Source organism: Protopterus annectens, chromosome 1.part0 (assembly GCF_019279795.1).
Source record: "Protopterus annectens isolate FY-2018-M chromosome 1.part0, PAN1.0, whole genome shotgun sequence".
In the NCBI taxonomy this organism is placed as follows: Eukaryota; Metazoa; Chordata; order Ceratodontiformes; family Protopteridae; genus Protopterus; species Protopterus annectens.
The window spans coordinates 1716260333-1716273306 of NC_056725.1; the positions used below are offsets into that span (position 1 = coordinate 1716260333).

The 12974-nt window shown below is 34.1% G+C and overlaps 1 protein-coding gene across 1 annotated transcript in view; it reads right to left on the reverse strand.

The window, feature by feature from the left end:
• Nucleotides 1-12974, reverse strand: part of ADGB (androglobin) — a 4124629-nt gene that overhangs the window by 411221 nt on the left and 3700434 nt on the right. Inside the window, exon 32 of the mRNA XM_044074542.1 lies at nucleotides 11642-11803. Coding sequence (XP_043930477.1) covers nucleotides 11642-11803 — 162 coding nt within the window. The remainder of the gene's footprint in view (nucleotides 1-11641; nucleotides 11804-12974) is intronic.

Consider the following 12974-nt stretch of genomic DNA (forward strand, 5'->3'; position numbering starts at 1 on the left):
TTCACCAATAGTTGTTTCATTGTCTGAACTGTTTATGGCATTGTTATAAACCTGGCAACTACCACAACCATCTATGCTGCAGCAGCAATGGTCTGCAGCAGATACATCATGGTCATTATCTTAGCAAAAGAGTAAACATAGGTGCCCGCACTTACCAGAGAAATGATTTTCTTTTAAGCAGGAACAGATTTGTTCTAATGGTTTTGCTCACAGCACCCACAGCTGGATTGCTGACTGCCACTTAGGGGAGAATATGTGAAAATAAATGGCCATTTTGCAGTCACCAAAAGAAATGAGCTCAGGACTTTTGCATGGAATAAATGTGTCAAATATACCCATATTTACCATCTGGAATGTAAAACTCTAGCACTGGCTACCTGTCTACAAAATGACAATTTTACTGAATGCAAACAGAAAGAGTGTAGGCGCTTCCCAAATAATAATGTGAATGACATAAAACTTTAAAGTACCTTTAAACATAGTCCTTTACAGCAGGGTCACGGTCAGTCTTAATAATTATCTCTAAGCTTCACAGCAACTCTTTTTGTGCTTCACATGTGCATAAAAGATATCTAGGTTCTTCTGGTGTCTTCCACTAGGTTTCACTCTTCTTTGTAGTGCTTCACTCAGAAGTATTGGTCTGGGTACACAATCCCCCACCAGGATGTGCAAAATAACCCTGAAATGGATGACTTCAGCCATCATTTTTATACTCCTTTGTGATAACTTACCCTAGTAATGTAAGGTTCCTGTTTTAAAGGAATAGCTCTCTTTAAAGTAACAGTTTTCTTGATAAAAAATGTACCACACCAGTTTTTATATACTACATTTACAGCAGAATGATATGTCATTATACATGCAAAAGCTAGTGACCTTGAAATACCAGTATGTTCTTAAGTGAAATCTGCGTATCTCCCAAGTACTCATCAAGAGAGATGTCCATTTTTTTCCAGATGGCACTCTTTGTTATGGTTCCTTTGGTTTCATCATATATGCATTTGTTGTGAAACTTTTTGGTTTTTGGTTTGAACCTTGTTTTGGATCCACCTCAAACATGTCTTACACTGTACTGACAAAGCTAAAACAATATAAAAAATATGTCATGCCTAAAGCTAACAGAGTTTAGTTTTACAGGCCTAATTACATTATTGTAGACCTGTTAAAATAAATAAGGGTTATTGTACATTCAAAAGCAAATGGAGCACCGCTGTTCCTCTTAAGCCTAAATCTCATGATGCACCCATCAAGGGAGGTTTCTAATGTTTTTTTTGTTTTTTTTTTCCAGATGGTACTCTGTTTTGGTCCTATATTACTTTGCTGTTGGACTTTTTTTTTTTTGGTATTTGTGTATGTATGTACATACATAGATATAAACACACAAATGATGATACTATACTGATGAAACAATCACAGGGTCTTTCATTAGGATATCATCAGATTATGGAGACTCTTACTGAGCAAAGATGTTCCTACTAACCAGCAGTGTTTCAACCTATTTTCTTGCACCCGCAGTCTCTCACACTCTTTTTTTTTCACTATTTTCTTGCACCTACAGTCTCTCACACTACAATTTTTTGTCCTATTTTCTTATACCTACAGTCTCTTACATTCCTCTTGTCTTTTACCATAATGTTCTTGTGCTAGTCAAGCAAAGTATAATATTTACTTTTTTATCAAATGAACACAACTCCATATCTACAAAACCATCTTCATCCTGTTGGCCTATATTTATAAAATGAATGGAACAGAGCTTCTCCAAGCCATTCAGCTTCTTTGCCACTACAGCTTCTGTACAGCGAATGGATAGCATCTATGCTTTACCTGAAGGTAAGTAGTCAGTTATTTGATTCGCAAACACTGAAAAAAATGTATATACAGTTAGGTCTCTGAGTAGTGCACAAAGAAGCACTCCCAAACCCTACACCAATATGCATATGTTATACAAAGTCTTATGACTTTAGAAATTGTTACTGGAGCCTGAGTTTGATGTATAGGTTAGTGATGTGACTGTTTTCTAAAAAAAAAAAAAAAAGAAAAAAAAAGACAAGCTTGATCATTCAAAGTTAATATTCACCTTCCCTCATTACCACCTCATGGTGAAAAGTACACTGTGACCTAGTATGATAAATAAATAGCTGTTAAGGTTGTTTACATGTATATTCATTAATGAACAGGTGAGTAATGCGAGTAGGTGTCTTGAATATTTTCACTATCAACTTTATACTGTAGAGCACATGTACTCTTTTTGCCTTACTAAGAGACTGTAGAACTTCATATTCATAAATCATACTATGCCAATAAATCTTTGAAGATGTCACTTTAGGTATGCTTTATATCTCTTTTTCTTGTGTTCAGTTAGAGCTGTGACAGAGTAGGAAGGGGTCCTGTAAACAGCTGTAAAATTCTGCACTGCACCTTATACCAACAAAAAAGTAACACACACTAGTTAAAAAAAGCATGGCATAAAAATTGTTAACAAAAAGACTGACATGAAGCAAGAAACAGCACTTGAAATATGTGCAGTAACTAATATTTAACACTGAGATACATACTGTTACCAGCACAGTGTTATTTAGCTACTGACAATCCACATGCTATGAGGCCCGATGCCTGACTGTACTGGAGGCTGACTGTAGGTATGATATTTTGTACTACACTTTAAAATAGCACAGACGTAACATACACTGTTTTAGTAATTTAAGAATACAGCATTGATGATTGCATAACTTTTCTCACTGACACTGTGGCATTGTGCTTTGCATTTTACTACTGGAAAAAAAAAACAGATGGAACACGCAGTCATTGTTTGCAACAAAATGTTAGTGTCAGTGTTATGACAGGTAGCGCACTTGCTTTTGGTGCAGACGGCTTTAGGTTCTATTCCCACACCAGCTAAATGGATTGTTGACACTGCAGTAAAATATAACAGGAGCCCTGCATTCCTGTATGTATTCTCATTTGGATGAAAGGTTAAACCAAGGCCCCATTTGTCTGAGTTGGTGGTAGCTCAGGTGGCTGTAAAAGAACCCATGGCACCTACTGAAATGAACAGGGGTCCTTTATTTATATACAAAAATAACTCTTATTAGCAAAATATTTACAAATAATTACAAATGTCCAAATATACAGATACACAAATATGTTTACACAGTCATACTAAATGTTCACCCCAATTAGACCCCCCACTCCTTTTTTCCATAACCACATCTGATTTTACTTAATATTGTTGCTAAAATCTATGTACCATTAAACATGATTTCATTTATTCTTTCATTCCATATAACATAAAATCATTCTCTCTTCTTTTAATGTATTCTTTAATTATGTTCTTATAATATCCATATTTAATCATATCGCTGTTTATTTTATCCATTTCTTTTATATCTTCCAAAAAATCTGCTTTACACAGTTTTCCTATAACTTTTTAAACTCTTTTACATTTCAAAAAACACATGTTCAGTAGTCTCTTCTTCTTGACAATGTAACCACATTTTATCAATTTTCTTTTTATATGGTATATTTCCTTTTAATGGCAATTTATCTATTACCAGTCTACACAAAAAAAATCTTGACATTCCACTTTCTAATTACACCATTACTTCTTATTTTTATAGCTTAGATTTTCCCATGGTTTTACATAGTAATGTTTTATAATTACTTTCTTATACCATACTTTTCTATTTTTTTCTATATCATCAATTTTTATTTTCCACAAAATATTTTTTCTTTGTAAGATTTTATTTTTTAATTTATACAATCTGTTTTTACTTGCACTCATTTTTACCATTCCCCAAAACTTATCATACTTATAGTTATACAATTTTTCTACTAATCTCTCATCTTTTTCATTTATCCAATTTAACACTTTATACAAATGTAATGAAACAGCATATACCACTGGGTTAATTAACCTTAAACCTCACTCTTCTTTATTTACATGCAAAACTCTTCTTTTTACTGGGTTTAATCTAGAAACCCATATAAATGAAAAAATATCTACAATAATTACTTTTCAAATACTGTTGGCAACATAAATACTCTTGCTAAGTATGCTATATTTTCCCATCAGTACTGAATTTATCAAATAAGTCCAGAAAAGACAGGTTTGTTTTATTTCTTTTGCTGTTTTTTTTACATTGAATTCTACTTGCATCTTTATTCGCAAATTTTATGCCCAACACAGAAATTTCATTCATTGTAAAATATATATCCTCAATCTTTACTACATCACCTAAATCTTTACTTTTTTCTTTATTTAAAGTCATTGCTATCATCTGTAGACACTCATTTGTGCAACTTATTTATTTATTTAACATTTGTTAACTGGGAAAGTCTAACTTGGGATAAAGCCTATTTTCAATGGAGGCCTGAGGAGAAACATTCCAGACACGTCTTTGTAATGAGGGAGGAAACCAGAGCACCCAGAGGAAACCTACACAAACACAGGGAGAACATGCAGACTCAAACTGGAGAACCTCTTGCTGTGAGGTAACAATGCTATCGCTACACCACTGCGCTGTCCAAATTTATTATTTCTTTTATTTAAACGTTGTTTTTTTTGCAATTATTATAATGTCATCTCTATGTGTTAGAACTGGAATTCTTAACCCTTCAGGAGTTATAAACCCCATCTCATTAATTTTGTAATTTGTTTCACATACTGTCACATCCATAACTAATGCTAAGAGTATACCACTCATTGGACATCCCTATCTTACATCACCATTCATATGTACCTCATGGCTTAACCAGTCACTTACAAGTATTTTTACTTTATTATTCTATATACTGGCATACATATTTTCCTAACTTCCTCACTTATATTATATTCTTTATGTTCTTTTTTTATTACCCATACTATCTCATGTCCAATTGTGTCAAATGCCTTATTACGGTCTCCTATCATAATTTTTGTTTCTTCTTTTCTATTCATAATATCGTCCACAATTTCTCTATCAGTAATAATGCTTGGCAACCCTTCCTCTTTCTATGATAGAAGACTATACATATATATATATATATATATATATATATATATATATATATATATATAGTCTTCTATCTTCCTTCTTCCATGTGAATTTAAGGATTCTACTACATAATTCTTTATACATAAAACCTTCATTTAATCATTGATTCAAAATCTTAAAAATATATATATTTGTATACCCTATTCCATCTACTCCTGCAGCCAAATTTATATTTACTTGTCCTAATACTTTATCTAGCTTATTTAAAGAAATCTCCTTTTCAACTCTTTTACTTTTTCTGTTAACTTTTTTACTTTCCATGTATTTTCACTACCTCTTTTTTTCTTTAAACATTTCTTGTACATATTGTACTATACTATTCATAATCTTTTCCTGAGTTCTTTCCATTTTTCCTTTTACATTTTTTTATTTCTCTCATTAGCTACCATCTTCCTTTACTAATCTCTTTAAGTAACTTGATACTTCTTCTCTTTTCTTTGTCAAAAATATATTTGCTTATATAACAATTCTTGCATTTTTGTTGATTTTTCTCACATAATTTATTTTCTTTGTCAAGGTACTTTCTATCATTATGTTCTATATCTTCCAATGCATCATTATATGTTCTTTTACGTTTTTCTTTCTCTACTTTTCTCACATTATATTGCCACTGTAAAAAACATTTTTATATTTTTCCTTAAATATCAACTGTTCATACTAGTTTTTATAAAATATTCTCATAGTAATATGATCTTTCCATAAGTACATTACTAATCTCTTCCCTTCTTCATTCCATGCTTTCTCATTTATCCTTTTTATTCCTTTGCCAATTTTTTTTTATAAATTCCATGTTTTCCTTTATCTCTAGCCATGTTGTAAGATGATCTGAGAATCCTGTTTTTACTACCTCCCCTTCTCCTATAACTAAACCTTCTGATACTATAAAATAATCTTTTTTATTTCTATACATATCCCTTTTGTAAGTCCATGTTTTTTTGTCCCAAAGTTTTAACTTATCACATGTTATAACTTGTAACATTTTTCTCATATTGTTTCCTTTCATTTTACAATTGCCTCTTAAATCACAGTTAAAGTCTCCTATTATTATAATATTCATATTTATAATCTAAAATCTGATGAAATAAGCTTTCCATTTCTTTACAATTAGTATAAGAATACAATGCTATAATTCTGTATACTTGTTCTTTCCATTTTAAACTGGCAACGGTTAATCTTCTAATTTTTGCTAAAGTTACATCTAATATCTTTACTGAATATCTACATAATACAGGTATTCCAGAACATCTCTTATTTCCCAAATTCCAGATTAACTTTCCTCCCCATATTTTCTCTGTTTGTAATCTTTCATTTGTCAAAAAAATCTTGTGTCTAATATAATTACGTCTACATCAGATGTATTACACCACTCCAAAATTCCTGCTGTTCTTACTATACTCTTAATACTATTCACATTTACAGCAAGCACTCTAAAATTTTCATTTTTCTTTTTCCTTCATGTATTCATAAGTTCATAGCTAATTACTAGGCTAGCTTTCTTAGTAGACCATTCTAAGCCTAGCCAGTTTAACACTGTACCTTGTGTCTGGGAGTTAAACACCTTAACCATTATACCAACCCTAATGACTAGCTGTAGATATTCTTTTTCATTGGTTTCCTTTCTTTTTTTTTCTTTTGTACTTATGCTTTTAAAGTCTCTTTTTCTTTTACCCTTTTACTAATAGAATTCCTTTTTTTTCTTTTACTACCTCCCAATTTATGTCTTCATCACTTATTTCAGAACCTTTTTTCTATGTCCTTTTTATTAGTTTTTCTCATCTAAATTTTCTTCTATTTCTACCACTTTTAACATTTCTTCTTTGGTTCATTTTCTTCTCTTTCTTTTTCCTCATTCTTATTTTCATTTTTGCACTCCATCCATAAATTCCAATTATATTACACTTATAACATTTCAATTCACATTTATTTGTATCAAGTCCCATTTCCGTACAAATATAACATTTTCTTTTGTCACAGTTACTTAGCAAATCTCCTTCTTTTCCTCTTTCTGTTTTTAACACAATATTACAGCCCCTGCCACCAGTCCATAAACTTTTACAATGTCTAGTACTTCTTCTCTTGCTACTTCCGTTCAAAATTGTGCATGAACTTTGTATTTTGTTTCCTGTTAAACACTTTTATCACAAAGATCCCATGGGTTTCAGTCTTTCTTTTATCACATTCTCCAAGAAAAATTTTCATTGAAAAACAGTCTCAAATATAATGTTACAAAATGCCTCTTTTTTAATAAGAATAAATGCTCTTACCTCATGTGCTTTCACACAAAGGACCTATTAAATTGCCCCACACTCCATACCTGTCCATTTATTTGTCTTCTTTACTTTGAATCCTTACCACATACTTCTGTTTTTCATATTCTTCTGCCTTCTTTTCTGCTACTCCACTTTTGCCTTCTTTTACTTTCTCTACATATATTTTCTTTTCCATTTCACCACTGTTCTTCAGGATTGTCTCTACATCCTCCTTTTGTATTTTCTCCATAATGTCCCCACCCTCCACCCGGAAACATTCATCTTCTGGCTTACTCTGCACCACCATTTCTTTAAGTAAATCATCTCACAGACCTCCTGACTAGAGGGTTGTATTTATACGTCCATCATTTGCTGACTCATCACCATTAATCAGGCTTCTTTGAAACATTTCCTCAAAATCCTGCACACATTCTCGAGTCTCAATATTTGCTTTTTCCTCCATTTCTTTCACCAATCTATCATCTTCTCTCTCAATCTGCCTCTCTGTTTCTCTGGCCACCTCTGCACCTGGAGTCAAAACCATGAAGTGCTCCACCAAAATTGGTCCCACTCACAACAATGATCAGTAGTGATATTCTCCAATGCCCTTGTCAAAATGTCTCCTAGTAGTATAAATATTACCTTGGGTTTTCCCTGAAAAGAGGCTAGCAGCTTACTTTAACTAAGCAGTCAACAAAGGATAAATAAAATAAATAAAACTGATACTGTGTGGAAATAAACACTAATTTTGAGATACTGGAGTTTTTACATTTTGCATTAGAATTATACTTTACTATTATTACTTAGAACAAGTGTTAGAGTGTTTCACTTATACGTTTCAACTTGACAGCGACTCATTTCACTGAGTTCAACTCATTGGAAATTCAACTCTACAAAAAATTCAGAAGCAAGTGCCTTCCCCCATACATCCCAAACTTGTGTATATATATATATATATATATATATATATATATATATATACACATATATATATATATATATATATATATATATATATATATATATATATATATATATATATATATCATCTTCTTTCGGCTGTTCCCTTTAAGGGGTCGCCACAGCGGATCATTCCATTTCTTCCTGTCCTTTGCATCTTGCTCTGTCACACCAACCACCTGCATGTCCTCTCTCACCACATCCATAAACCTTATCTTAGGCCTTCCTTTTGTCCTGTTACCTGGTAGCTTCATCCTTAGCATCCTTTTCCCAATATACTCAGCATCCCTCCTCAGCACATGTCCAAACCAATGTAATCTTGTCTCTTTGGCTTTGTCTCCAAACCTTCCAACCTGGGCTGACCCTCTAATATACATATTCCTAATCCTGTCCAGCCTCATCACACCCAGTGCAAATCTTAACATCTTTAACTGTGCCACATCCAGCTCTAACTCCTGCCTTTTTGTCAATGCCATTGTCTCCAACCCATATAACATAGCTGGTCTCACTACCCTCTTGTAGACCTTTCCTTTCCCTCTTACTGGTACTCGTCTGTCACAAATCACTCCTGACGCTCTTCTCCACCCACTTCATTCCTGCCTGTACTTTCTTCTTAACCTCTCTTCCACACTCACCATTACTATGAACTATTGATCCCAAGTATTTAAACTCATTCACCTTCACCACCTCTACTCCTTGCATCCTCACCATTCCTCTATCCTCCCTCTCATTTACACACATATATTCTGTCTTAGTCCTGCTGACCTTCATTCCTCTTCTCTCTAGAGCATATCTCCATCTCTCCATGGTCTCCTCCACCTGTTCCCTACTCTCACTACAAATCACAATGTCATCTGTAAACATCATAGTCAACGAGGACTCCTGTCTGATCTCGTTTGTCAACCTGTCCATCACCATGGTTTACTATGACTTATGTGAACTGCAGTAAGTCAAACAGCCGATGTATGAAATCGCAGTTTCCAAGGGACAGGAAAAATAACCAAAAGTGGTCGATCATGTTCAGTTGAGTTGTATGGTGCACTCGATCTTTCAGCAATCGACATGCCAAGACTGTGGAGGGAAGTTGTGCTTCGGTGAGGGACAGGGAGGTAGGCCATTTCCTCACTGTAGTGCGATCTTGGTGTTGGTATATTTAATATGCACAGGGTGTGGGGGGGCACGGCCACCCCACATGAGGGGATGCAAGTGGGCATAGCCCTTTTGCTAAATAGTAGAGGTAAGGTAAGTAACACGGGTGGAAGGTGGGAATGTCAAAAATGCTGAATACAAATTTCTGTGCTTCCCATTTTCCACATTCTGGTCTTCCACTGTTTTGAAATGCAACATTATTTTTCAATGTTGCAACTATTCGTCCAGACCCCTTCTGAATATACCATAGTAAACACATATATATATATATATATATAAACAACTTTATGGTCACAAAAACAGTAAAGAAGAAACGAGAAATATACAAAACAAAAGGAACAACTGTCTGTAAATGTACAGAAACTGTCAGTGACTTCCTATGGAAAGCAGTGACTCGGGAGTTCAACACTGGGGACTGGACTCATCTACATGGAGCCTTACCCACTTAATAATCAACAAGGTAAAGGGTGGACAAATACATTACAGGCTCATTATTGTTATGAGTGCTCAAAGATCTATTTGAAGTTGTCACTGCAAATCTATAACAATACTGATAATTAGTATAAATCTTGATTTCAAAATTGCTTATCTATGTCAAAAGATCTTACTGGAATTTGATAATCTTACATATTGCCCAGAAAGGAGCTTCACTAGAAAAATGTGCTGGGTCTGCATACACAAAAGCCAGAACAAAAATCTTCGAGATTCTGGGTACATTAGGCTTTTCTCTGGGGTTGTTTTTGTAGGACAAAATAAACATTTTTGAATATTTGTTGTTGGTCATTTAGAATGGCAGAAGAACATAGTTTCTTTTTTGGCAATCTTAGAGATAAACAGTATATAGTTATCTTTCATAAAAACAAAGAATAAAGCTAAGCAGCATAAACTCAGGTAAAGAGCAAGCAAATTAACATTATCTCATTATGGGCTCTTTAAAATAGTCTTTGTTAATGCATAGCTAGAGTTCCTTATGTTGGAAATGTTTTCTTTCAAAGGGATTCATAGATGCCTATACAAATACATGTTTTGATGTCAGAAAGAGCTCCAAATGCACAGTGGAAAATGGCAGAAGTTCAATTAATACAAGTGTCTCCATGAAGTCCTGTGCACTTGCTTAATGAAAATTATAAGACTTGGAAGTGATGAAGATCACAAAAAGAAATCATTAAAGAAATTAAATGATTTCAGACTATGAAAAGATTACAGATCAGTTGATAGGAATAATTAATTAATTTTCCATTTCCTGCTTTACATTATTCAGTGTCATAAGAAATGGCAGGTCAGTAAAAAAAGGCACATATACACAAAGAAAAAAACACAGCTTTTTTTTTCTTATAAAGGAAGAAAATATTTTCCCTTAGCCTTCTTTTTTGGCTTTTATTTTTAAGTTAGTTTTGGACTTCAAAAAGAGCTTTTCCTGACCTCAAAATAAGAAAACAACTGAATTATATAAGCCAATTATTAAATATGTACAGAACATGCTCATGCCAGTGGAGCAGAAGGATAAAGTCCTAACTACATCCCAAGTGACAAGCTTGACTGGTTGTTCAGGCCCTTGACAGTGCAGATAGAGAGGATGTAGTGTGTCTATTCTGGTTGCCGGGATGGTGGTTCCACTGCTCTGATAACAGAGTCTTGGCTGAAAAGCAGAAGCAAGTCATGATGTGGAGAGTACTGGAAAGTTGTGGATGTGACTGCCCAAGCCAGTGATAACAGCCCCTGTCAGCTCAAGTGGTGGGAGTATGCATGTGCATACAAGGAGGTACAGTTGGTCCTTGTGGTGATGCAAGTGCTAATGTCTTCATCATGGGCAGTGTTAGGCCATAAAATGAGGAAGATTCTCACTGCTGGAATGCACAAAAAACTCTCATGGCTGCCTGGATGATGCTGCCCCCAGAAAGCGCAATGTCTGATCATGGGGAAGCTTGATTGTTGGCAGGCATGGGGCAGATATGATACAAAAATATATATGGACCTTACTAATTGAAATACATGACCTAAAAAAAGACAACATTAAACTATATTTGTGAGAAATCTAAGATGGACACAGCCAAACTCATAAAGTACAGAAGGAGACAAGTAACTGACAAATTAGCCAGAATACTTAGAATATATGTAAACCACAAAGTAAGAAACTGCAGTATATAGCCATCTACAGAATTCATTCTATGACCAACAATGCTATGTGATGTAGAAAAATTAGCACACCCAATGAATAAAATCATAGCTCTAAAGTCACTTTTTTATAGCTACCTTGATTGCCCTGCCTGGTTCTGCAGATTCCCATGCTTGTTTCATTGCCTTAATTTCATCTATTCGTTCTGTGTCTCTCTTGATGTCTATGGTATCTGCTTCACTTTGATCACTGACAACACGGAGAATCCAGTAAGGCTTGCTTATATCAAATGACTGAGCCTGAAACAAAGAAAAATGTTTATAACATTTCCTGTAGTGCAACAGCCTGTAAATATTATATGGCAGTCACATACAACACTATTATGTAAATGTAAATTGGTGGAAGTAAACCGAGAATTTAAAAAAATCATATTCAGATGAAAGCTGATAGTGTGACAATCATTCAACTAGCTGGAAGCAGTAACCTAGAAGAAAAGGCAGTGGGAACAGCAAGCCAACTCTTCTCAGAAACTCTTGACTAATAACCTACCACACAAATGAACAATCACTGACATTTCTGAGAACTATTTTCACAGAGTATCAACTGAATAGATATCCATTACTTACTACTGCTATGCCCACGTGGTAGGATTCTGTTTGTTTTTCAAAAAACGTGTAGTCCATATGGTAGGCCCGGAAACAGCCTGTCTAGGATTTTAGTCAACAAATCATTATCTTGTCAGAATCATGCTGTGGTTAACATTTTACTATTCTTCCTTCTATATTTTATGTTTCTCTATACCTTTTTTAAATATAGTTGCCAGCTAAAAAAAAAATGGGGATGTGCTTACTATAAATGGCTGCTATATTACCTCAAGTGTAATTCTGTGTCAGATTCATCTGGATTATTTCAAACTAGAATTATTACAACATGGACATTTTAGTATGCAGACTGTGCTCTAGTTACCATGCTATACACAGAATTTCTCAGCCAGCTGAGCAACACGAAGCAAAAATTGCATACCCCATAATGCATCCTAATGTACTTAGGAATACAAGTGGTTATAGCTTATTTTCCTTAAACCTGCTCTTTAAAATCATTTGTACATCTTTTCTACAAATTTCATTGCAGCAGAAATAAAAGGAAAGTAACCTACAGCAGATATAGATTAAGAAAATTTGACAACCCTTAACTTGTGTACACCATGAAATTAAAATTCTAATTTATTGAAGTCCTATTTAAAACCAAATCACTCTTATAATGAATGGCAAGAAAACATAACAGGCAAAAAAGTTTTGACTGGAAGTGAAGACAAAAGTCAAAATAAGACATGTTAAAATGAAAGGCCAAAAAATTTAGGCTTTCAATTTCACATCTACCAGGTGAGAATGTTACAGAGGTGTGGAGTCTTATGACAAAAGGCAGAGGATTGCAAATTTACTATAGGGGTCTCTAAAAACTCCCTGGAAA